Source organism: Halichoeres trimaculatus, unplaced genomic scaffold (assembly GCF_033239565.1).
Source record: "Halichoeres trimaculatus isolate MK-OKI-2021-1 unplaced genomic scaffold, fHalTri1.1 fHalTri1_scaffold_27, whole genome shotgun sequence".
In the NCBI taxonomy this organism is placed as follows: domain Eukaryota; kingdom Metazoa; phylum Chordata; class Actinopteri; order Labriformes; family Labridae; genus Halichoeres; species Halichoeres trimaculatus.
This window is the reverse complement of record NW_027437205.1, coordinates 35,985-62,176: the sequence shown is the minus strand read 5'-3', so window position 1 is coordinate 62,176 and position 26,192 is coordinate 35,985. Positions and strand designations below refer to the sequence as shown.

Here is a 26,192-nt window from a genome sequence, read left to right as displayed (position 1 = left end):
GTGATTGCCTGTTCTGTTCATCATGAGCAATAAGATATATTAATGTTGCCTATTTTGAACTAAAAATGTTAAAAAATATGATTGTGTGGTCTTTTCTAGTATGACTAACCTAACAGCATGGGGACAGTTGCAACAGTTGCAACTGTCCCCATGGTACCAGTCATGACAAAACGCTGTGTGCTAGCTAGCCACATTGACATTGACACATGCTCACCATGTCATTTAATAGTCAACAAAAAGTGATTCAAACTAGAAAGGTTTGGATTCATTCATACATAAGGTCAGGACAGTATGACTAAAAAACAGCTCATGAAAAAAGCTACTTTCATACCTCCAAAACAACTTTACTTGATAGAAGCAGGACCAGATGCCCAATATGGCCTCTCTCTCCTTGGTGGGTAGAGGGTCTAACTGAGCATGTGCAGTGTGAGTGTCATCACTCTAGCATGTTTCTGATTGGAGAAATAAGGCTTGTTGCAACCGTCCTTGCTGCAACTGTCCCCAGTCTCCCCTATATTGTGGTCAATGCCCCAGAGATCTTGGGTGGGTTAGTCAATTTATGTGGGTTGGTATGTTCTTTTATTCCATTTATCCAGTTTATTACAATAAGTTTCACTTTCAATTCATCAATGCATTTATCCTTTTATAGTTTTAAAATAGAGACTCTGTCCCACAAGCATCCTCAGCCATTGTGGTAAAGACGTGGCTCTTGTTAGTGTGTGCATTTAGTGGTCCTTAGGGATGGGTACCATATTAGATAGATAAGATAGACAGATAGATAACTTTAGTGTTCCAATTGGGAAATTGTTTTCACAGCCTGCCAAGCCCGCCATTCAGGTACTTTTATAGGTACTGACCGAATTCTGTCAAAAGTACCGGATACCGACTCACACAAACCCAAAAGGACCATGTTTAGGTACTTAAATGCATCCATTTGACTGTGAAGAGTGAAAGAGTAGGTGATTTTCCATACAAGACATAAACACAAAATTGGAAGGTTATATACTGATGAAAAATATTGCCAGGTACTGGCATCAGTACAGTCTCATTTTAAATGTGAAAGGTACCCATCCCTATTAGTCATCAAAGGGACATTTGGTCTTTGTGTGGTCCGTGAATTTGTGTTCTCTGGGGAAAATCTGAAGCAGCCACAGATACCGAGAAATATCATTAGAAATTTAGAAATGACCAGTTTTGAACTCCTGAATAACCAACAGGCAAATAGAAAAGAGCAAGACTGTTTGAGGATCAGGTCTAGAGTCCTCACAGGGTCTTTAAGGAAGCAGGACTGATCCTCCAAATCAAGCCTTTAACTCTGACCTGTTGAACATCTGGACTCTATGACTCTCTGTACTGTTGGTTTCACTCTTTAGATGTTCTGGTGGTCTTCATGGAGCCAAACTGAAAACACAGATCCCAGGAACACACTGGCAGCTAGGAGATAAACAATGAAGTAAATCCGGTTCAGTGTTTTGGTCTTTCTGGTCCAGTAGCCAGGGTCCTCTTCTTCCTTCCTGCTGCTGAGAAGCAGAACCACTGTCTTCAAAACCTCCCTCAGCTCGTCGCTCAAATTCTGTAAGTCCTGGATCTCCTGGGTCAGCTGGCTGCTGCTGCCCTGAAAAAACAAAAACATACCATGGTGTATTAGAGCGGTTAGAGGAAGAAGAAGATGGAAAAGAGGAGTCATTGAACTGAAAGTCAACAGTGGACCTAATATTCTGTCTGAGAAGCTGCTGATGGGGGGAGGTGTTGAATAAAGGAAGAAAGTGTCAAATCAGCCTTTCTGAGGCTTTCAGATGACTCAGACAGTTACACCCCAAATGATTCAACCCTGATTGGAAATGAGCTCCATGAGCAAAATGTACAAACTTCCCTCTGTTAGCAACAACAAACCAAGAGCCGCATTCAAAGCCCTCTGCGTCTGCTCTCTTTCTGTCACCTAAAGCTGAGTCAGGGTTTGTTCTAGGGGCTCTGGATCTATGGGATGAAGAGAATATGGAGCAGAGAAGGATCACAGCAGTTTGACAGAAATACAATTTTATGCTGACCTCTTTCACCTCTGGCAGCAGCTCAGGAGGCATCCCAGCAGGGGACTGGTCAAAGACACGCACACAAGGAATGGATTTGTTCATGTCTGTAAAGAAACATGGGAAAGCTTAGAGCCTGAACAAAGAGACAACAAATTGAAATGATAGATTCTACATGAGGAAGATCTGGAGAAAGACTCTGCTGCTCCACAAATGAGGCAGCTGTCTGTTTCCTCCTTTCAGTCAGAAAGCTTTCTGTTAATATTGATGTTAGTTGAGCTGAATCTCACCTCTGAAGCACTCGTGGACTTTTCCTGCTTGGTCCCTGTAGTCCTCACCCAGGCTTTGGTCTTTATCTGCCTCTTGGTCCTGGGACACATGGTCCTTTTCCATCAGGTACATCATCAAAATGGTCTCCAAGAGGCTCAGCATCATCAGAGTAAAAACCCCGATACAGTAGACGGCTGAAAGAAGAAAGCAGTGACAGAAAGAGCAAAGCAATCAGTGAGCTCACAGTGAGTTAGTAGGTGCTGCTTAAGATCCATCAGTTAGTGCAGGACTCTGAGCTCCTTTACCTATGAGTGGGATCCTGTCTGAAGAAGAAGGCAGAATATCATTCAGAATCAGCTGCATCACTGTGACAGCCAGCAGCACAGTCACCTTGAAGCTCAGCTTCTCACCTCCACTTTCTGAGATCAGGAAGGAGGCCAAGTCCAGACACAGGAAGAACAGGACGGGGACTATGAAGTTGGCCACATAGAGGACTGAACGCCTCTTTATAGTCATCTGTGAAATCATGGTTAAGATCAGGTTGGTCTTTTTGTTCCAACACTTCAGTTAAGAAAGCTCAACAGTCTTTGTGCCCACTGCATATCAATGAGCTGTCAAATCAGCAGGTTAGCATCATACAGGTTATCATAGAGTCAAAGTCTTTGTTTAATGCTCACTGTTTCTCTCTTTATAGACTGAACTACACTCAAATCAGTAAGCAGTGGGGACAGTTTGGCCATTTCAAAGCAACATCAGTGTTTGGAACCAAACTAGTGGAAAGAAGAAAAACTGGAGCTGTTCAGGATGAGGGGAGCTGAACAGGTGTGTGTTGATCCAAACAAGCTAATGCTCTGCAGCAGTCCATGTTGTTCAATCAATAGAATCAACATGTGAATAGAGCCTGTTTGGAAGAGATGGACCAATGGGCTCTATGAAAATGTGTTAGTGTGTGTTAGTGTGTGTGTGTGTTTGTGTGTGTGTGTGTGTGTGTGCGCTTGCGCGTACAGACTCCTGCTGCTGGTACTCACTGTGTAAACCAGCATGCTTGAGGGAATGTTAAATTTAAAGACCATTGTAGTTTCCACGGTTACGTTCATGAGAAGCCACTCCGACTCAGTCTTCATGTAAGCACGAGTATCCTTTAACATGTATCCATTGGGGATACCTGAACGAAGCTGTATTTGTCCCACTGATGATAGAGAAAGAGAGACAAGTGTGAGTATTTTCTTCCAGTTCTAACAAAGACAAGGTATCTGGTCTTGGTGTCATGAAGTCCTGTACTAGCCCAGGGACTCCAGACCCTTTGACCTTGGTGAACTGTTCCTGATGTGTTCATTTTTGTCCTTTTTTTCCCAGAGGGGATCAGAAATGGCTGCAGGAGGAAGTGATGGAAGCAACTGGACAGACCTTTAACCAATCGGAGCCAAGTAGCATGTGACCCAGGGTAGCTCAGAGCTACTTAGAGCGTCCCTGTAAAAAGTGTTGAAATTGTCTGTCAGTGAATGAGAAAGTTGAGCAGTTGAAAGAAAAGGGTCAGTCACAGATTGAACAGAACGTAGAGAGAACTTTAGAGATTATTCTCTATCAATACTATCAAAGTGATGTCCTCACTCTCTGTAAACTCCATCAGATTCTTTGGATCTTTTAGAAACCTTTGAGTTATCAAACTGCCACACTTATCTCTAACCATGAAGGCTCTCTTAACACTTCTTGTTCATGGCTAATTCAACAGAGAGTCAACTGCTCTGATCAATGTTCAGCCATCTGTCACAGCTTTGATATGTCAACGTCATCATTACATTTTTAGGATCAAATCAAATCTGAGATTTTAGTTTCAGTTATAAGCCAGCTGTGATGGTTTGTAAACCAGCAGGGTTTTCTGGGACCCGAAGGGGGACTGAGGCAAAAACAGGTTTGAGGGTTTTTATTGAGAGATTAGGTTTAGATGGTGAGATGGAGAGTGTGGCTGTCGGTGAGCAGCTGTAGGGGTGATCCTTAGAGGCACTGGAAAGAGAGACATACAAGGGTTAGTCCCCAAGAGATCCAAAAAACACACATGCACCAAAAACACAAGAAATACTATATCGATCTGATTACCACGGTGAGAGCAGGAATCAACTGGCCGGCCCATTCCTCCAGCAGAGCTTAAGTGCCGGCGCTCCTAATCACCCAACTCGAGACAGGTGTGCAGAGTGCAGCCGCAGGAAACCTCTAAGCAGCTCCACAGAGAGGGGAGGGGAAAGGAGAGAGAGAGCAGCTTCCACAACAGCCAGGATCATGACACCAGCTAACAAAAAGATAAATATCTGCAGTGCTCAGCTCACAGCTAAAATATAGTCCCTGTCATCTTTAGTGTGATGGAGGCCAGCTGGATGCTGATAGGGTTAAAAAGTGTTCTAATGTCTCTGAATCAAAAACAGCCAGAAAATAAAACTTAATCCTACTCTACCCTTAAAGAAATAACAAACAATAAGTGACTTTAAGTCAAATGATAATGAAGATGAAAAGATGGAAATATCTCTAACTGTAAAATGGATGAAAGAAATGTGCTTTCTACATGTCTAAAGGTCCCACACAGTCGTAATTAGGCTCAAACAAACAGCTCGTTGTAATAAATAATAGACATGAGAATCAAAAAGTCAAATGTGGAGCATGTTTGGTCCCTGATCCCAAGAATCAGAGATTTAATGTTAAAAACACAAACATTCAGAGTTATACTCACGCTCATGTTGGATTGACTTGAATGTTAAGTTGCAGATCTGAGTGTCAAAGGGAAATCTGTAGAAATCCATCTTACAGGTGCTGACCAGCACCATGCCACTCTTTTGATTTATCCATCCATTAAACCTCATGGTGAGATACTGAGTGTTAAAGAGCTTATCTTTGTTTGTTCTGAAAGAGACAAAAAACAAGTGACTCTAAAAGCATGCTGTAGATTCAAAGTGTTGAAAAATTCTCTTTGTGTTTCTGCTTGAAATGAAGGCAAAAAGTTCATCATTTGAGTCAAATGAAGCTCTGAGCTCATCTCAGTGACAAAACGATAAAAACACTTTGACGGCACAGACTGAGCCCTAACACCTCAGACAGCAGCATGGACACATGGAGAGAGGACAGGTGCAGAGGGTCTTGTTACAGACCTGTGTCCTGGTAAACTCTGGATGTGGCTTAAAGTGTCACCAGTCTGTCACCTAGATAAGATCTCCCTACAAGTTCAAAGGGGGACCTTTGGAACTGAAACACCAGTAGATCTCTGCTCTGGCTTGATAATCCACATTCTTGCTTTTAGTGGATCCTTTCAGACCTGTTCAATCCTCTTTGTCTTTAGAGCTCTTCTCCTTTTAAGGGTAGATTGAAATTTGCCTTTCCTCATGAAAAAAGAAGAATCAGTGAAATAGCAGCCTCCACTACCACCTGCTAGCTGTGACAGCAGCAGAAACTGTCCTAACAAAAACAACCTTTCAGAATCTCAATAGTGCTGTAGGGCTACCACATCAGTTATAAATATACAGTTTAAGGATTTTACTGGTCTGAAATATCTAAAGAAAAATACATCAAGATCGTTCCTCCCTGCAGCCATCAGAGTTTTTAATTCTTTAATCTTTGGAAGATGAGCCCAAACAACATGAATTTCCCTTTGGGGATGAATAAAGTATTCTATCTATCTATCTATCTATCTATCTATCTATCTATCTATCTATCTATCTATCTATCTATCTATCTATCATGTAAATCAGGGGTTTTCAAAGTGTAAGACAGTGAACCTCTCTTCAGAGAACATGAGGTCGTAGGGGCCTCCCCTATTTAAATAAAACAAAAACTACTTATAATAAATAAACACTCCACTCTGGTTGGAACCACAAAACATATGAATGTTTATTTTATAAATTCTGTTCTAAACCAGTCCCCCAAATTTTAGCTGAAATGGGTAGGAATTAGATGAATTTCGTTCAATGCCTATATGTTCATTTATCATGATGACTTCATGAACATCAAACATTAAAATAAAATTAGATGAAAGCTCTTGAGCCAAGAAAGAAAGCATGTCCACTACTGCAAAAGAGAATAAAAGATCAATCAAAATTCAGGAATTAAAAAATCATTCAATTACAGATCAATCATACACAGAGCTGCTTTTAGCATCTGCAAAACTCTTGTTTAAGAAGACTGTTTAGTACAGCTTTTCAAACGCCAAAAGATTACAAATTCACAGTAAACAAGGTACACACTGTGGCCTTGGAGAATCTGGTGAAAGAAAAACCCAACTTTAAATATCCGTCGTTACCATTGTGCAAAATACGTAGGGGTCTGAGACCCCAAAATTGATATATGAGACCTGCTAAAAGGCTCAACGGCAACATTTCCAGAGGTCTCTTAAGAAGTACATTTCGCCATACATCGTTTAGCTGAGTTCATATGTTCACATTAGTGTGTGTTTGTGGACACATGCCCCTGAGGGATACGTGAGTGTCCTGTTTGGTTGCAGAGCAGAGCAGTTGTCCTGTAGCTGCCTGCATGGTTGCGCGTTCACAACTCTCCTCCGCTCTCTACAAAGCGCATGGCAATGTTCCACCCCGATGCACACAAAGGATAAACAAACACGTGTGTACGCACACACAGAGACGAGCATGCAGACAGCATCAGGGAAAATAATGATGAAACTACAGTGCATTTGTTTCCATAATTTTTGTGCTCAGTGCTAATTCAGACATGTAGTTTCTCTTCTTGGGCCTCCCCTGGACCCTTTAGCAGCCCCCAGGGGAGGCGGGCCTCACAGTTTGAAAACCACTGATTTAAATAAATGTGAAGTTAGGTCCAGAGTTTATTCAAGGCTGTTGTGGCTGACCAAGCTTCACAACCTACTCCTACCACAACCAGCATTTAACAGCAAAACAGTCAAAAACACAAACACTGGTCCTGAATCACGTCTCACAAGAGCAAGAGTGGAGCCACATATTTCTGTACAAAACTCTTTAAGCGCTTACTAGCTCCAACTACGTGTCTTCCTCTTGAATATTTAATTAGCCAGCATCAACTCCCAGTTCTCATGCATGCGTCACATGGGCTGTGAAATGGGAGTGAGTGCTTCAAATTGGCAGCTCAGCCCCACCCCCCAGTCTCTGCTCCACGTACTCTACTTATGCTGCATTTGTATTCAGAACTGGAAAGTCTGGAGTGGGAATGGCGTCACCACCGAGTTTAGCATTCCAGTTGCTTGCCATAACAGTAGTATTTCTGTATATCAACATTAAATAATACTATATACATGGCTGACTTATTGCAACAAACATTAGTCAGAAATTCTAAAATTAAGAGAATCTAACAGGAGCTTAGTTACTATTTACCCTGGAACCTCAGAATATCCAACTTAGAACTCAGGGATAGTGTGAGTGCTCCAGCTTCCAAGTTGGAAATTCTGACCTTGGTGGGGGGCATTCAGTTGGGTGTTCCCACTCGGAACTTGGAAATTCCAACAAATGCAGCACTGGAATAATGGAGAAATGTTGTGTACTGGGCGTTCGTGTAGTGACGTAATGACTACACGACACGCCCACTAGATAAGACGGAAATCACAGAAAAACACGCGAGACACTGTTGAAAGTTTATAAAAAGGAAGAAGACAAAAAATAAGAATGAGCCATGGAAAGATTATCACTATTATTATGTCAAGAATTGAATAGACATATTTCTGTGTGTGCTGCAACATTTAATAACTTTAATCTTCTTTTTGGACAGTGAATTGAAAAATGATGAAAAAAAAACCCTGGTGCAGCACCTGTCAGGGGAGGCAGCACTCAAATTAAAAAGTTTCCAGCTGAAAATGGAAAGAGCCCTCTCTTCTGAGGCTTTTCTCAGCCATTTATGATATAAAATATAGATTGGGAAGCTTTGAAACATGTTGCATTTTTATTATTTGCATAGCAACATGCAAGTTTTACATTTCACAGAGCCATCGCACTAATAAATGGGAACAAATATTACAAGCTTCACTGAAAACATTGAGAGCCGCATCTCTGCGTCCAGAAATTGCCTGGACGCATGCGCTCTCTTCCAGCTTCCTCCCACGGTTCCACACAATAATGAACTCATAATCTCAAATATATATATGTATACATTTATCATACATAAATATATATATACATATATGTTTGTATTTTAGCTAATTAATTCTTGTCCCGAGTTGTTTCTTTAATTATTATCATTATTTTGTGGCAGAGTCAAAGAATATTAACATTTCAACGCTTTAAAATCAATTCATTATAAGGCAACAAGCAAAACGGTATTGAGTGTAAAAGCAGAGCAGAACATTCAAAGTTTAAATGCTACCCGGGCTCATATCTCTTTAAGAACAGTATAGTGGGCGTGTCATGTATTGACATCACTACGTGACACTCCCACTACATTATACCACCAGGGTTTTTTCTATCATTTTCAATTCACTGTCCAAAAAGAAGATTAAAGTTATTAAATGTTGCAGCACACACAGAAATATGTCTTTTCAATTCTTTACATAATAATAATAATGATAATCTTGATAAACCTTGGCTCATTCTTATTTTTTGTCTTCTTCCTTTTTTTAACCTTTAACAGTGTCTCGCGTGGTTTTCCATGATTTCCGTCTTATCTAGTGGGCGTGTCGTGTAGTCTTTACATCGCTACACAACACGCCCACTACACGACGCGCCCACTACACGACAGGCCTCTGTCTTGCAAGCCGCAGACAGATACACTTGGATTAATGGCCACTTATCAATTTCATGTATGCCTAAAATGTGCTGTGATAGAGAGAGAGTGCTTCTGATTGGCTGCTAAGCCCCATCCCTACTCCAAGTCTCAGCTGCACTTGTGCAGTGAAATTTGATCATTCTTTTGTGTGTGTGTGTGTGTGTGTGTGTGTGTGCGTGTGAGTGTGTGTGTGTGAGTGTGTGTGTGTGTGTGCGTGTGAGTGTGTGTGTGTGAGTGTGTGTGTGTGTGTGTGTGTGTGTGTGTGTAAATTATACTTGTTTTTGCAGCTAGGTGAGGTCCTGACCGTATGAGAGGCAGATTTTGCAAGATTTTAAACTGCAGTTATAGAGCAAAAACCTTTATGGCAATGCAGTGAATAGCACAAGGCTTTGATACACATATATGCATTTTAAGCCTGTACTGTTAAAAATGAGCGAGTTAAAAACGGGGTACAGAGAGAACAATCATGTCCTGGAGGGCAGACAATTCACCTTGTAGCAGATGGGAAGATTTCCTACACTCCTGTCAGACTGAAGCTCTCTGAGCAAAAACTGTCTCTCAGAAGAGTTAAGAAAGGATTCCAAATGAAGGAGGAAGGCGGTAAATCATGTCTGAAGATTGAGGTATGAAGACGTTGTAGACATTTTTACAAAAAAAAAAAAAAAAAAAGGTGGAATCTGTGACTGCAGCGCACTCTGAGTTGCCACATCATGTGCTTATCTCTTGTGAGAACGCTTTAATCATCATGTTGCTTGAACAGTGATATCTCACAAACTGTAGAAGGGCATAAAGCTAAAGACATCCATTCAGCTGCGAGTGTGACTCTGTGACGGCGTGCACTCCGTCATGGAGGGGGAGTGTGTAGGGGGCCCATAGAGGGTGCGTCTCAATGCGTTAACTTGGTGCTTCCTCCGTCCTATCTCCTCCACGACATCAGAAGTACTTTCCCAGTCACCATTTTGAAGACTGTCCCAAAGCGACAGAGGAGAGAGGAGAGAGGCTGGAGGGGACTGATCGGAGGAGTTATAATCGAGGAGACACGAGAGCCGGCTTTGGGGAAGTCTTTTCACTGACAGACACGCCCCCATATAGAATATCACTCTCTGATTGGACACTGCAGCGGGTCAGACTTTACATGACACTTCACAAACGCAACAGAGTCTAATGAGAGAAAAGTCGAGCTGAAAACAGGCACAGAGGATCATTTAGAAACTGATCATAAATCTGGTAATACAGTGTTCGCTGTGAGTTTAAAGCACAAAACACTGAACACAACCATCATCAAATCAATTTAACAGAGGATTAATACAAAAAACTGACTGATAAATAAAATCTTCCTGAGACACAATAAGGTGGGTTACATTAATAAGCTTCAGAGTTCACAGTCAGATGGGCTCTATAAAGGCTAAATAATTCATAAATAATCTTACAATTACGCATTTTACCGGAAAAGTGATCCATGAGCTTTTAAACGGCACACAGAATAAACAGAGAGCAGGTTTTCTTCATGGTAACGTGTGTGTTTAACAGGTTAAAAACACGGATAAATCTCTGTCACTGTTTCTGTTTGATCAGAGTTATTACAGCGCACATGTGCAGACGCGCAAACAGCTGTTAGAGCTGACTGACAGATGATCCAGAGGTGATCAGCTGATGCCGTCATCACTGAAACACGTCGCTTCATGTGACGCTCTGAAGGAGAGGATGTCCCATTGCTCTAAAAACGAATCTCCTCCATCCTCTCTCCTCTCTTCATTTCCTCGCGTCTCTCCCATGCATCTCTGGTGGGAGGGACTAAGACGCAAGTGAATGACGCAAGTGGAGGAAGGAAGGATGGAACTTTGGAGCTTTGAGACGCACCCAGAGACGCACCAATTGTGTCATCTTTGTTGTATGGCCTTTGTCTTTTTCTTACTGCCCTCTGCTGGTTTGGGGGTGCAGTGCAGTCCCTTTTATCGCTTCTCAGCACTGCTTTGGTTTGTTTAATCTTCATGAGACTAAAGCTGCTGAGGAAATGCAGACAACAAGGGGGAATTTATGTTTTTGGTCCTTTTGGTTGAAAAGCACCCTCAGAAAGTGATGTTCCAGAGGCACCTGAACTCTAGGGGGACAGTCAGAACTACTCTCTGGCCTGAATAGGCTCAGAGGGGTCAGGGTATTGGGGTTAGTGAGGAGCATGAGGAACTGTCTGATGATACATACATACATACCAACACAGTGAATGTTTTAAAGGAAAACAAAGGTTTGTAACGAAAACTGAAAGAGTTTGGTCAGAAAGCCTTGTGCACAGAGCTTTTTCTGCTGTGGAGGACAGAAAGACAAACTTACACCTCTTCAATGGTTAAATCTGGTTTCCACAACAGCTCAGTAGGAGCAGTGATCTCGTAGGTCTCACAGAAATCCCTCGGTTTCCAGTTGATAAATTTATTTTCCCACCACTTAAAAGAACAAGATGTAAAGTTCAGTTAGTTGAGTCATATGGTCTTTTAACAAAAAAGACCAAAAAGTCAAACAAAAAGTCTTTAGAGTGAACTCACCATCATCATCCAAAAGTAAGAAACTAATTCCTGTTCCTTTTCTTTCTACGAGGAGAAACAAGAAAGTCCTGATCAAGCCTCAAAGGTCAGATAAACCTACATTTAATTATCATAAATGCCAGCAACAGCTTTAAAAAAAACATTAGCAACAACAAAATTCTGAAAAAGCTGAGTCATGTCAAAGAAGAAGCAGGAGAAACTATGAGTCATTATCAACAGGTTAGTCACATGAGTGAGTCGAAAAAAATGAGCCTCCAGAGAGGATTTCATCATCTGCACAACATGATATCATGAGAGGATGAGAGAATCTGGAGAAACCTCTGAACAACAGGGACAAGAACCAAAACTATGACCAGATGGACCTCAGGCAGCTCTGCATTAAAAACAGACATGACTCTGTTGAGGAGATCACTGCATTCATGAAAACAGACATAACTCTGCAGAGGAAATCACTGTATCAATAAAACAGACTTTACTCTGTAATGGAGATCCTTGAAAACTTTTGGGAACTGAAGAAAGTTAGGGTTAGGGAGTCTTTCTAAAATAATTCACAAGTAATTTATGTTAGAGACAAAAGAAAGGAAAGACAAACTGACTGATGAGAAAGAATGACTGCTGTGTTGAAATTAGTGGATAACTTGAGGTCTAGAAACTGGACTTCATCCATTGGTCCATGGTCCAACTAAACACAGAGTGAGTTTGAGATCTACTCCCACAGACATTAATCCATAAAGCAGTAATATGGCTTCGGCAGAAGACAAAAAAAAAATTAATTGAAGGTTAAAAACACTTACCACGTCTAAAATGCTGTAGAGGTTTATAAACAGCATTACATTTGTGGGGCTCCTGATATGTTTGGTTGGGCGGGTCCAGTAAAACTTGACTTTGTCCGATAAATGAAAGTAATTTACGATGTTGGTATAATTACAATGATCTGGCCAATCACCTACAGAGAAGACAAGACATTTTCATTAAAACAGTAATTTCCCTGTAAAAGAAGCAGTCATTAAGTCTGACTGTAAACTGGAGAGTAGTCACTTCATGTTCCTGTTCCTGGTTTGAATAAAACAGTTCTGTGAACTGCAGTAACTAATGACTGAGAAGAGTCACAAAGCATACAGTGACTTCTTTTCCAACTCAGCATGGCAGAGTGTGTGAACATAGCTGTACCCAGAGTCAAGAGGAAGATTGAACAGAAGAGCAGCTTGTGGCTTTAATTCAAAGAAAATGACTGAACATTAAGTTTTTCATTCAGCTCCAGTGTTTGGTCAAACGAGCTAAATGTCATGGGAATTAATCAAAAACTTGATAACTGTGAACAAGATTACATAAAACAGTCTGTATGTAATACAATAAAATTTGAATAATAACCTTCATTTATGAATCACTTTAACAAATAAAGGATCATACCTTCCTCAGAGTCGTACTGATCATCAGGAGGCTGAGTGTGATTGGAGCTGCTTCCACCTGACACAGAAAGAGTTCACAGGTTTTCATGTTGTCGTTATTTTCATGTTTATGTATTCAAGCAGGCTTTTGGAACCACAAGGTGAAGGTGATCAGCAGACCTCAGGGACCGCAGTGGAGTGTAAATATTTAAAAGGTCAGGTACTGAGGTGCTGATCCATGTAAAGATTTAAACACAAACAATAAAAATTTAAAATAAAATCCAAAATAAATGAGAGGGTCCAGCTGCAGACCTCCACTCTCAACAGATTAACGGCTGCTCCAACGAATCGGAAGCCAGCTCCAATGTGAGACGGATGCGACGTAAAACTGTTCCCTTTTTTCAGTATTACATGTCTGATTGGCTATTCCACCTCCAGCTCCTCTGACGTAAGACAATCCTATTGGCCCTCGTTTATCAATCTTGGTGAGAATTTGCGCAGATCTGGGTGTAAAAATCAGTTTACCAATGTTCACGTGTGATTTATGAAACGTGCATACCAGGACCAATCACGGCGTACGCCTGATCAGCTGTTGATAAATGCGGCGTCTGAAAACAACCGGTTACATAACACGCCCCTAATTATTCAAGGTAAAGCTGGCCGAACCCAGGGCCGGTCCTACACATTTTGGTGCCCCAGCGAGATTGGCATTTGCGTGCCCCCCCTGGGTGCCCCCCCCCAACAAACATTACTCAGACATCACCACGAATTAAAGAACACAAACATGTTTTTTTTATTTTCTGGCTCATATAACAAAGTCAGTTTTACTCCTTTAAGGAGGTAAGAGAAAAAAATACAAATAAAATGCTAAAACAGTCTTCAAACAAGATAATTGTGCATTGGATGTCTCATTCACATTTATAGAGGTCATATAGTGAAGTTTTAACAAAATTACTAACAAAGTCAGCCAGTCCTAGTGGCAGTAAACATTTTTGTATGCATAGAAAAGGTGCTATTCAATACTCTTTGTATCACATCAAAGTCAGTTTTACTCCTTTAAACACGGATGATAAAATAAAATGTATAATGTTAAAATAATAAAACAAACATTTGGTTGAACATGTTTCAGAGAGTGGTGTAGATGGGAGATCACCAGATGTTTGGGCTAGAGGAGCTGCACAGTGTGTGTCAGTGGAGGAGGTGCTGGATGTTGGGGATGTTGGAGCTGAAGGTGCAGCTGTAAACAAAGCACATTCATGCTCTTACACCACTGCATTGTCTTTTGTGTACAGTAATGTTACTGCACATAAACAAAACAAATACAATTTATTAAATTTGACTAAATCCTACATGTAATAGCAAGGTGTAACTGTAAACTACACCAACTTATCAATTACACGAGACCACAAATAATTGGCTGGAGTTACTTACATGCTTCAGAGAGTGGTGTAGAAGTCCCTTCTCCTCCAGGAGTTGGGGGCTTCAAGAATTTGCTGAGTGTGTCTGTACGAACACAGGTACAGTTATTAGCCTAGCAAAAGCATGTATAGCTGCACAGTACAAACAATTTAAATCATTTTTGTAATTGATAATTGTAGTCACATTATCACTGATATAATGGGGCAGCCTGCTACTAATTTTGAGACTCAAGGCAAGCATGATGACAAGGGTTTGGGTTTGTACCTCTGCAATGCAGGTGTAAAGTAGTAACCTAGTTTTTAGTAATAAAACTACTAAGCCCAAACGTGAGGAATGAGCATTCATCTCAATCTGTATGAATCTATCAATAGCCCATCATAACATTGCATTATCTAGCTAGCTTTACCTTTAGCTTTACTACTTTTATTATTACTTTATTACTTAGCTAACACTAGCGTTAGCGCCTGTCAGCCTAAAATAACACAGAAACGCAAAACAGCGCTTTGTTGACATAGCTTACCTCTTAATTGGGCTTTCCTTTCCTCCTTCTCTTTTCTCCGTTTTCTGCCCTGCGCACCTGAGGGTTTGTGCCTTTTCATTTTTAAAGAACGCTACCTGTCTGCCTGATATGATATGCGCGGCGGCAGCGGCACCAACATAGGGTGCGTCTCAATGCGTTAACTTCGTGCTTCCTCCATCCTATCTCCTCCACGACACCGGAAGTACTTTCCCAGTCACCATTTTGAAGACTGTCCCAAAGCGATAATTGCGCTCAGAGGAGAGAGGAGAGAGGAGAGAGGAGAGAGGAGACTGATCGGAGGAGCTATGATCGAGGAGACACGAGAGCCGGCTTTGCGGAAGTCTTTTCACTGACCGACACGCCCCCATATGGAATATCACTCTCTGATTGGACGCTGCAGCAGCTCAGACTTCACATGAAACTTCACAAACACAACGGAGTTTAATGAGAGAAAAGACGAGCTGAGGACGGGCACGGAGGATCATTTAGAAACTGATCATAAATCTGGTATTAAAGGGTTCGCTGTGAGTTTAGAGCACAAAACACTGAACACAACCATCATCAAATCAATATAATCAGAGGATTAATACAGAAAACTGACTGATCAATAATATCTTCCTGAGACACAATAAGGTGGGTCATATTGATAGTAATATAACCCACTTTATCTGATCGTGAACTCTGAAGCTTCAGAGTTCACGATCAGATTGGCTCAAGATAAAGGATAAATAATTCATAAATAATCTCACAATTACGCATTTTACCGGAAAAGTGATCCGTGAGCTTCTAAACAGCACACAGAATATACAGAGAGCAGGTTTTCTTTATGGTTACGTGTGTGTTTAACTGGTTAAAGGAACAGACAAATCTCTGTTACTGTTTCTGTTTGATCAGACTTATTACAGCGCACGTGCCCAGACGCACAAACAGCTGTTAGAGCTGACTGACAGATGATCCAGAGGTGATCAGCTGATGCCATCATCACTGAAACACGTCGCTTCATGTGACGCTCCGAAGGAGAGGATGTCCCATTGCTCTAAAAACGAATCTCCTCCGTTCCTCTCTCCTCTCTTTATTTCCTCGCGTCTCTCCCATGCATCTCTGGTTGGAGGGACTAAGACGCAAGAGAACGACGCAAGTGGAGGAAGGAAGGATGGAACTTTGGAGCTTTGAGACGTACCCCATGTAGTTGTGTTTACGCGCACGTCTTGATTGGGCTGCGGTTGCCAGTTGTGCAGAGACATATCCCCCCCCACTAAAGCAAGCAGCAGCAGCATCGTGTCTCTGTTCAAGTGCATCAGCCAGGCCAGATGAAATATTGTAAATAAAAAGTGTATTTATTCTTGCTTATTTGTTCATTGTGTAGAAAAGGAGGGGGGCACCTGGGCGCCCAAATATTCTTATTTTTATTTTTTATTTTTTTGTGAGGCGCCCCAAGCACACCTGGCGCCCCAGGCAAGAAACTGCTTCGCCTGTAGGACGGACCGGCCCTGGCCGCACCCACGGAATTTACGACATGGGGTGCTTCCCAATGTGCCAAAAAAATGCAGTCTCCTATCTCCTCTCTCCTCCGCGACACCGGAAGTACTTTGTGAGCAGCCATATTGGAGGACATTCCAAAGTGCCAAATGTGCTCGGAGGAGAGAGGAGAGAGGAGAGAGGAGACTGAGCTGGAGGAGGCATAATCGAGGAAACACAAGTGCAGGCTTCGCGGAAGTCTTTTCACTGACAGACACGCCCCCTTGTAACGTATCAGAGCCGGCCACAAAGCGTCAGCTGTCCACATGTGTGAAACGTGAGCACCATGGAGCAAGATACGCTGTTTAAGTGTAAAGCCTGGCTCGCACTTCAGGATTCTCGCCCCGATTTAACCCAGATTCGGTCCTCCCCACAATCAGGGAAAAAATCTGGTCGGAGACTTAAATCAGCCCCGACGTTCGGCAAAGATTATCTTCTAGTGTGAGCGGTTGACAGATGAATCTTTAGCCCCACGATCGTCTCACAGACTCGACGGAGCTGCCCCGATAATTTTCAAACATGTTTGATATTTATCTGGATGATTACAACATTCATTCTCACTGAGGATGACAACAAACAATTAGAAAGAGCCCCAGAGACCGGACAACAGACAACAAGGCTTAAAGTGAAACTGAAAGGCTCCGGGTCAGCTGACTGCGCGCTCCACTGGCTCACTCCAGCCAGTTCAATAATGCCTTTAAAAATAACACATAACCACGCCATTTTCATACAGTAGCAAACTGTTGTTTTCTCAGTGATGGGTGTGAGATCATGCCATTATTGGCTGATACAGCAACAGTTTCACCTCTGTCCCTCTGCGTGCGCGTAATGGATGAAAGGCACCGCTGCAGACAGCTCTGCTTCTCTCTCCTCCTGTCCCACCAGTGAGCTAAGCAGTGTTTATAGCAGAATAAACACATTATTTATGAACACAAAGTGGCCCCAACATAAGAATTAAAAACTATCACTCTGGGCCTGGGAAAACGTGACATTTTTCTTTTTCATTCATGAACATATTCATGTTAAACTGATTTAAAAGTGAATATGAATTTTCCGTGGTCGAGCGCCCTGTTGTTTACATTATTTTCCTTAATTTAGTTTCTCCCGTGCGTTCAGACCGGTTTATCCAGCTGTGATGCTGTCATCACTAAAATACGTCGCTTCATGTGACGCTCCGAAGGAGAGGACATCTCAATGCTCATAAAATGAACCTCCTCGTCTCCTCTCTCCTCTCTTCGTTTCCTCGCGTCTCCGGCATGCATCTCTGGTGGGCGGGACTAAGATGCAAGTGGAGGAGGCGAGTGGAGGAGGCGTGGATGGAACTTTGGAGCTTTGAGAAGCACCCATGGAAGGACGCATTACGGGGAAAAAGGAACTTCTCCATGCCTGTAATCGGCAACGCTATAGCAGCAGAGGTAGAGAGGAAATGACACGTTGCTGCGTTGTTCGGCAGTCGGAAAATAGAGCGAATCAGAAAAAAAATCATCTGCAAGGAAATCACTGCAGTAATTCAGCAGCGTAGATGTGACAAACTAGAATACATCTGAGTTTGAAACATTTAATTTACACATCGTTTGTTTACACCTTGGTTAAGTAATCCTTGTTGTCTGACTGTTAGAAGCCACAATATTGGTTATTGTTTCCATTCAGGACCAGAAACGTGGAAAGTTGTCTTTCAAAGATGTGTCTGAGCTCTTAAAGAAGCTGCAGACTCCAGCCTGAACCTGAACCTGTCACAGACTGAGGAGGGAGTGGACCTGAAGTGTGTCATTCGTGCGCAGTTACACACAGGTAGTCCGGAGATTTATTCGTACCATGAGACGAGCACATAGGTTGTGATCTCATGTAAATGAACGTCCTTCGTAAGGATCAATATATTGATCCTTACAATATTATCATTTACATCATCTTCACGGTAAATCCTGTAATCAATACCGCTTCCTTAAAATAAAAACCTTTTTTAAAAGTTTGATCCAGCGTCGTCTGAATGTTCTCTGCGGAGACTTTATCATGGACATGGGAGTGCATTAAAAACTTATAACAGCCTCTCTATTTACACATTTTTCGGTAAACCGATCGAGGAAACATTTTTTGTAAACGTAGAAATCAGCTGACAGCTCCTGCTGTTCTTTCATAGCGAAGTATTTTATAGATTGGCGGAATAACAGTGAGCAGTTAAAAGCATTCTTGATGTCATAACTAATTCAAGGATCTAAATCTAAATAATCTAAGAACACGAGTTTTTAATTCTGAAAATGTTTTTGTTCATATGATCTAATAATTCTCCTTCACAGATGGATTTCCCTCGGCACAACCCGGCTCTCCACTGGCATGAACGACGCCCACGTTCAGATTGATAAATGCCGATCTGTGCGTGGAAAGGAGCGTACACTCATTTTTCAGGCATACGCACGTTTGATAAATGAGGGCCATTGGATTGTTGAAATTACTCTAATCGTATCACATAAACAAATATGAATAATGAAACAGACTTGAACTTATTTTACTTTTATGTGTTGAATATGATAAATTAATATCTTTAAACCTTGTATTGATGCTGCTATCTCCGTTGTACAGTTACAACAGCAGTTATGTAAAAGAAAGGTTGTGATAGGACTCTCAGGCAAATAAAACAATTGTGCATCTCAAATGAAAACGCTCAGGATCATTGCATAAAACGGAGGAGCTCACGCACTTATGTTGCTTTGCTCATAACCTGCATTTTGTAACTCTTATTTTAATGCAACACACGCAGAAAAATACGCATGTCTGCCCAAATTAACTTTTAAGACAATAATCTGGAGCGTTTTCTTTTCATTTCCTTAGTATTACGTCATTGCTTTCTGACAGTGGAGGAGTATATGACATCACTTCCTTCTGACGATGGAGGTGTAGAGTATCCAAGACAAGTCGGCTGAGAGTGGAGGTCTGCAGCTAGACCAGTCTTTTTCAACCCCATTTGAATTCCAGGCGACCCCATGTGGGCTTGCCTGGAATTCAAATGGGGTCGCCTGGAATTTCCAGCAGTTGATTCATTAAAAAAAAGAAATAATAAAAATTAAAAAAATATATATATATATATATATTATTAATGATTGAATAGGCCCGTATATTTCATTTAAATTAAAACACCAAACATTTTCGTTTATAATAATAACTATTATTTAACTACTACTAATAATAATAAAACAAGTTTAACCCTCTCTACTGGATGTTACGTCAGACATGAGATGCGCTCTCCCCACCACACCACATTACTTTGAAAACAAAAAAACACAAATAAACAGACTCCCACTGAAAAAATCTGATATTGGTCTGCATTCACGCTTTATTTAGAGAATTTTCAGTGCGTTACTTACACACAAAACACCGCTTAACAAGGCTCTAGTTCTCATTGTGTCGTAAAACAGTGCTACCGCAGCTGGCTACCTGGCTACGAGGCGCTCGCCCCTTGGTGTATCAGTCCGCACGCACAGCTTGACAGATATAAACAAACACAGGTAGTCTGCCAGGACGGAGAGACACAATGAGAACTAGAGCCTTATTAAACGGTGTTTTTGTATATATATATATATATGTGTATATATATATATATATATATATATATATATATATATATATATATATACTTATATATATATACTTGGCGCTACCCAAGTAGCTGCCTGTTGCAGCAGCTCTCTCGTCTTTGTCCGTTTCTTGTAATTTTTTTGTCTCTTTTTCGTCATCTTTGTATTTGGAGTGGATCATCACTTTGTATGGTTCATTGTCGGTCACGGACACCAAACTTTTTGTGTCTTCGGCGGTATTTTTTACTACTTTTCTCCTGTGTTTGTCTGGAGATCCTACATGTAACCATGGCTGCATTGTTTACATGCGAAATTAGCTGTTAGCAGCCTGTAGCATGTCAATGCTAACTAGTGTAGGGCTTGATGATTTCCCTCGAGCTGAGGAGGAGGCGGTGAGGACGACGTGCTGGTTCTCGGATGTGAGCTGGGAGGTGACGACATGGACCTGTCCTTCCATCCATCGTAGTTGGGAACGTGGGATCTCGCTCCGGGGGATGGATGAGCTAGCTGTGCTAACCCAGCGGCATCATGCTGTTCACGGACGTGGCTGATGGAGCAGACATCGGACGCCGCAACACATCGGAGGAGCTTCGCCTGCTGTGAGCAGACAGGATCCAGGAGACAGAGACTGAACAGACTGCTGGGGAGGCTCAGTCCTGGACCCTGTGGAGGTGGAGACTGGCTGGGCTGGAGAGTGGTGGACGAGTGGTGGACGGGATGTCGTCATCTAATTTCTTATGGACATTTTTGTACTTTCTATACTCTTTCTTACTTTTGTTTTCTTAAATGCTGCGGTGACTCCTGAATTTCCCCTCGGGGATAAATAAAGTATTTTCTATTCTATTCTATTCTATTCTATATATATATATATATATATATATATATATATATATATATATATATATATATATATCGAAATCTATTACATGAACAAAAACAATCATTTGTTTTAGGTGTCTGGGGTCGCCCGAAACTTTTGATGTAAAAATGGGGTCACAGCCCAAAAAAGGTTGGGAACCACTGAGCTAGACACTCTTGAAGCAGTTTGTGGGGTTTCCCTGCTCTCTCTCTCAACTCTGCTTTGGGCTGAGCAGGAGCTCACTTTGTGAGCTTCACTTCATGTGATTATCAGCTGATCAGATCATTATAGTGATCACCATGAAGCACTGCTGTTTTGCCTAACGTGGCTTCGCCTTACGCCGCCTGGTATTACTGGACTTTGCTTTGCTTTATATGTTTTGCCTTGACTCGGCTGGGCCATGGTACACCTGGGTTTGGCTGCCTGAGTCATATGTGTATCCTGCCCAGAACCAAACCTAATTGTCGTTGAGCCTGCTGAGTCTGAGCCTTACTTGTGCTCTCTCAGCCGAACTTAACTTGGCTCAGAACAACTGGGACTATTTGTTTTAAGTGTGTGAAAGTGAGTTAATTAATTTGATTTGGATTTCTTCTTTTGGATTTTGGTTCAGCACTGATTTGAGTCATTTTGTTTCTGTCTCCTTTTCTTCCTGGTTTGATATTTCCTTTTTCCCCTTTTGGTTTATTCGCTTATTTCCTTGTGCCTTAATTCTTTTGTTGTCATATTAGAACTTTGGACTCAGTTATTTCTTTTGGTTTGTTTCTTTTGTGAATAACAGTTATTTCTGAGGGTTGGTTTGGGTAACCCAAGGGTAATGTGGTATTGACTGTTTATTTGTGGTAAAGTAATTTTGGTTCAGTTCGGTTCAGTTATCTGTTTTCTGTTATTTCTTTATTATCCAGTGTAGTAGTTGTGTTCAGGCTACTTTAGCAGTTACCTTTGGTGGCCTTAAATGTATTTTTGATTTATTTGTGGGTTAGTTGGGTTTTTGGTTTGTGTTAATTGAATTAATTTTCTCTCCCTCTCCTTATAGGACTGGAGTCTGGTGGTGGTGGTCCTGGGTTCCTGGTGGTGGTGTTCCCCCTCCTCGTGTGTGGTGTGGTTCTTCTTGAGTTTTTGCACAGTTCAGTGTGTGTTTTTCACAAGTTACTGGGTGTTCCCTTCCCCGTCACATCCCAATCCAGCCCACTGGTGAGCCCAGTCCTGCCAGGTCCCCTTTTTCCCTTGTTTTCTTGTCTTTTGGAGTGTGTGGGTGCTTTTTATGAATTAAACCTTTTAATCTGTTCTTGTTTGAAAAATAAAGTTTCTGTGTACTTTCTAATGTGAACCACGTCTCTGGTTCCTCTTTGTGGACTGACCTGTGTGCCTATCATCAGTGAAAGTGAACCCTTTCCCTGGGTGCAAGTCCAAGGGTGGCGTTGCCTGGCTCTATTATCAAAAGTAAATTAAGGGAAACTCAGACCCCGTCCACTCTAGAGAGAGTGTGTGTGTGCGTGTTTAGGCTGGTTTCTTTCACCTCCTCCACTCGCCACATTTTGATAACAGAGCTTTGCAACTTTTATATAACTGGTTGGTTGTTCCTTACTTGACCTACTGTTTTGAAGTATGAGGAACTGCAAGTTAAACTTCCATCCTGCCAAACTTCATTTTACAAAAAAGAGCAATAAGGAATATTAACAGAAGTCCATACAGAGCTCCCTTAAACCCCAGTATTCATTAAGTTACAGTTGCTGAAGCTTAATCATAGATTTCAACATGCTACAATTTATGTAAAAAGCTAATAAAAAGCTCTGACCATCAAACATTCAGTACAAATTTAAAAAGGGAGAAAGCATTACAAATTAAAAGGATTAGAAATATTTAAAAAATCAAGATCCAGAACCACGCTAAAGGAGCACAGTATTACAGTTAAAGGTTTCTCTTTATGGAACAACCAGGACAGGGACTCTAAGGAAACCAAATCATTCAGTATCTTCACAATACATGCATAAACAAATACAGGGATGAAAGATATTCTTAAACTTTCAACTTAAAATAAATAAATAAATAAGTCAATAAATAAGAATAAAACCACCAAAATATTACTGACAACCATGATACGATTTTTTTTAATTTTTTTTGTTGGGTTTTCTTTTTGTTTGATGTAAATTTGCATTTAGGTTGTAAATTGCTTTGCCTGTCTTCTTTCTGCAAAAAAGAATGAAGGCAAAGCTGAAAGGCATGCTGGCAGACAGTATTTTTGTTTTTATCTAATCATGTGTTTAACATTGAATGAATGAAGGGGCAGATACAATAAGACTTTTTCTCTTTTTTGCTCCTTTTCATTTGTTTGAGATTTGTGTTGTTTTTATATTGTACTTTTATTTTGTTGCAACATAAATTAAAAAAAAAAAAAGTTAAAATAAATAAACTAAGAAAAAAAAAAACCTCATCCATCTTTCAGTGAGAGCTGTCCCTTCAGCAGGCAGAGGACAACTGGTTTCTCTAGTCCATGACACACAGCGGCCCTCATTTATCAATCTGAACGTGGGTGTAGGGTACGCTCAAATCCCACACCAGGTCTGAGTTTGTGTTTGCAGGTTTCATGTCATTATTAGATCATATGAGCGTAAATCATTTTCAGACAGAAAAACAGAGGTTTACAGAGAAATATTTAAATATTAATAGTTAAATTAGATATGAAACAATAGTGGTTCTAACATTTCACTCCTCTTCTGTCAAGCTTTCACATACATCACTTATAAAAGAGCAGAGAGCTGTCAGCTGATTTCTCCATAAAATAAATAAAAAAATATTACTCTATGGGTTTTAAAAATAAAAAATAGAGAGGCTGTTATGTGCCACTAATGTTTTGTTTCTGTTTTATCTTGAGGCCACCTTGGACCTCCATACCTGCTTCGCTCCTGATCCCTGGCACCTCTGAGCTGGCTTCAAAAGCCACTGCTTGGCTCCTCCCACACTCTCTCCCACACTGCAGCCAGGATCAGCAGCAAGGCAGCAGCTCCTCTGAATCCTTTCTGGTCTTTTCTTTCAGTTTTTTGTAATAAATGATTGTTGAAACTTCACTTAATGTCTCCTATGTTGCCTTCCCTGAGCCAGGGTCGTAACAAGGCTGTTATCAGTTTTTAATACACCCCCATGTCCATGATAAAGTCTCCGCAGAGAACATTCAGAGGATGCTAAATCAAACTTTGAGCCAGGATTTTTTAAGGAAGCCGTATTGATTACAAAATATACTGTGAAGATGATTATTTCACTCCTCATAATCTTATCATGTAAACGTGAATTGTGTGTGAAAAAGTGACCGTTTCATATTAAATTGTGTTCATTTACATGGGATCACAAACAACCCGCTCGTCTTGTGGTACAAGTAATCATAAAACTCATTGACACACTTCTTGTCCAGGCACCAAATCAACCACGAATAAAGTTAATGGGATCAGTTTTTAGGTGCACTAGTTTGCAGAATTGAAAATGTTTTATCTGTATCTGACACACAGTGCAGGTTAGTCTGTCCCTCCACCACTTCTGCCTGAAACTAACGCAGAGCCGGTGAGAGCTCCTCTCCCTCCTCAGTCTGTGACAGGTTCAGCAGGAGGGGGTGGAGAACATCTCTGCAGTCACTGTGTGAGGGTCTCATCAGGTCCAGGATCAACCTTGACCTCAGCTTTTATAGACAGCCAGGAGACCTGGACTCTTCCAGGACCATGTGGTGCTTTAAGGGCATTTTGAGTGATGTGGCAGACGGTGACCTGAAGTTTGGGAATGTGCTAAAACTATGATGTTTTTATTTATTTATTTATTTATTTATTTATTTATTTATTTATTCAATATTTCAACAGAAAGTTTGTTGAAATAATAATTTTGAGTTGAACTGAATTACTTGGGTAAATTGAGTAAGAGCAGCAAATAAAGTGGTTCAAAAAAAAAAAAAAAATCTGTCTGTCCGTCCGTCCGTCTGTCTACAGGGAAACATGCTATGCCTCAGGTTGTATTTCCATCCTTTTGCCATTGAAAGTTATTTCCACTCCTGTGGCTCTTTTCTTTTGATCTGGTTCAGATGAATGAGTGATTTATTGTTGCATTATGTGTGTGGTGTCAGTGACACTATCCAGCTGCTACCAGCCAATCAGAAACCACATTTGGTCAAACAGGCAGTTTGATATAAGAGCAAACTAAGCAGCTATGAAACAAACAAGATGACATAAACCTATAATATAGTCTGCACCAATCTGTCAACAATAACCTCCATTTATCATTCACTTTAACAGACAAACAAACACACAAAGGTCCGTACCTTCCTCAGAGTCGTACTCATCATCAGGAGACTGAGTGTGATTGGAGCTGCTTTCACCTGACACAGAAAGAGTTCACAGGTTTTTTTCTGTCATTATTCTTTATCCCACTGAGAAACAAAATCCCTTTCTACATACCGTCCAAGTGGCTCTGGTTGTAGGGACCTTCAGCATCAGGAGGCTGTGTGTGGTTGGAGCTGCTTCCACCTGACACAGAAAGCATGATCAGCTTCTGATTGAAGCATTCTATCTTTGCATATGCATCCCCTCTTTTCAACAATCAATGCTTTTCCTGCTCACAGAGCTCACAGCTCACTGACACACCATCAACACTTTGCTTCAATGAAATCAACTCTGCATGAATGTTTGTGAATAGTTGGAATCAAAATGTAGAGCTCCACAGCAGCATGCTTCAAAGAGAAGAGAGCCAGCTTACCCGTGAGGAGGAGCAGAAAGAGGAACCCTGCAAACATCCTGACCGTGGAACGTCTCCTGTCACTAAGGATCCCTGTCCCTCAGACTCTCTGCAAGATTCTGACTGTACACATCACTGCCTTGTTGTGGAAGAGGGCAGGCCACACCTACAACAAAAGCTTTTTTCCTTCCTCTAAATGGCATCAAGCTCAACCATTAGCACACTGTGGGTAAATCCATTTTCTCCTCCAAACAAAGCAGTTTACTCCTCAGCACATCCTCTGTGGTGGCTCCAAAGTTTACCAAGAAAAAGCTTTTTAATGGAAGAGCTTCACCCAGCAGCTTCCACACAGCCATGTGTCATTCCTCTTCAGTGCTGTTGATCTTTGAATCCAGTCTGTTTTGAACAGAGATCAAATCACTCCCTCAGACTCCCTTAATAAAGACTTTGTAGACCACTTCAGGGGTCAGACTGACCAATGCAACAAAATCCCAGGGGAAGCAGCAAAGCAGCAGTCCCCAAACCAAAATGCATCTCTGCACTGCCAGCTGTATAAAGATCTCAAAGGCTGAAACCAGGTGAGCCTCTTTGATAAGAGCTCAATCCCAAACCACCCCCTACACACTACCCCTTCACTTCTGAGTGTAACTCC

General features: G+C 41.3%; 1 protein-coding gene across 6 annotated transcripts; it reads right to left on the bottom strand.

Moving 5' to 3' along the window:
* LOC141786411 (5-hydroxytryptamine receptor 3A-like) lies at positions 1 to 25,880 on the bottom strand. 6 transcript variants are annotated; one of them, XM_074665063.1, is made up of 16 exons: positions 25,562 to 25,880; positions 25,264 to 25,332; positions 25,128 to 25,184; positions 14,377 to 14,448; positions 14,099 to 14,182; positions 12,968 to 13,024; positions 12,352 to 12,503; positions 11,558 to 11,602; positions 11,349 to 11,458; positions 5,020 to 5,189; positions 3,326 to 3,486; positions 2,708 to 2,813; positions 2,603 to 2,620; positions 2,318 to 2,491; positions 2,049 to 2,134; positions 1 to 1,615 (listed from the first exon to the last, which is right to left on the bottom strand). In XM_074665063.1, exons 1-16 carry the CDS (start codon positions 25,596 to 25,598, stop codon positions 1,370 to 1,372), a joined length of 1,644 nt encoding a protein of 547 aa, XP_074521164.1. In that variant the 5' UTR covers positions 25,599 to 25,880; the 3' UTR covers positions 1 to 1,369. The 6 variants fall into 6 exon arrangements, with proteins under 6 accessions (XP_074521164.1, XP_074521161.1, XP_074521162.1 ...); XM_074665060.1 differs by having other exon boundaries at positions 2,603 to 2,813; positions 25,562 to 25,878; XM_074665061.1 differs by lacking the exon at positions 25,128 to 25,184 and having other exon boundaries at positions 2,603 to 2,813; positions 25,562 to 25,877.
* Between the last annotated feature and the right edge of the window lie 312 nt (positions 25,881 to 26,192).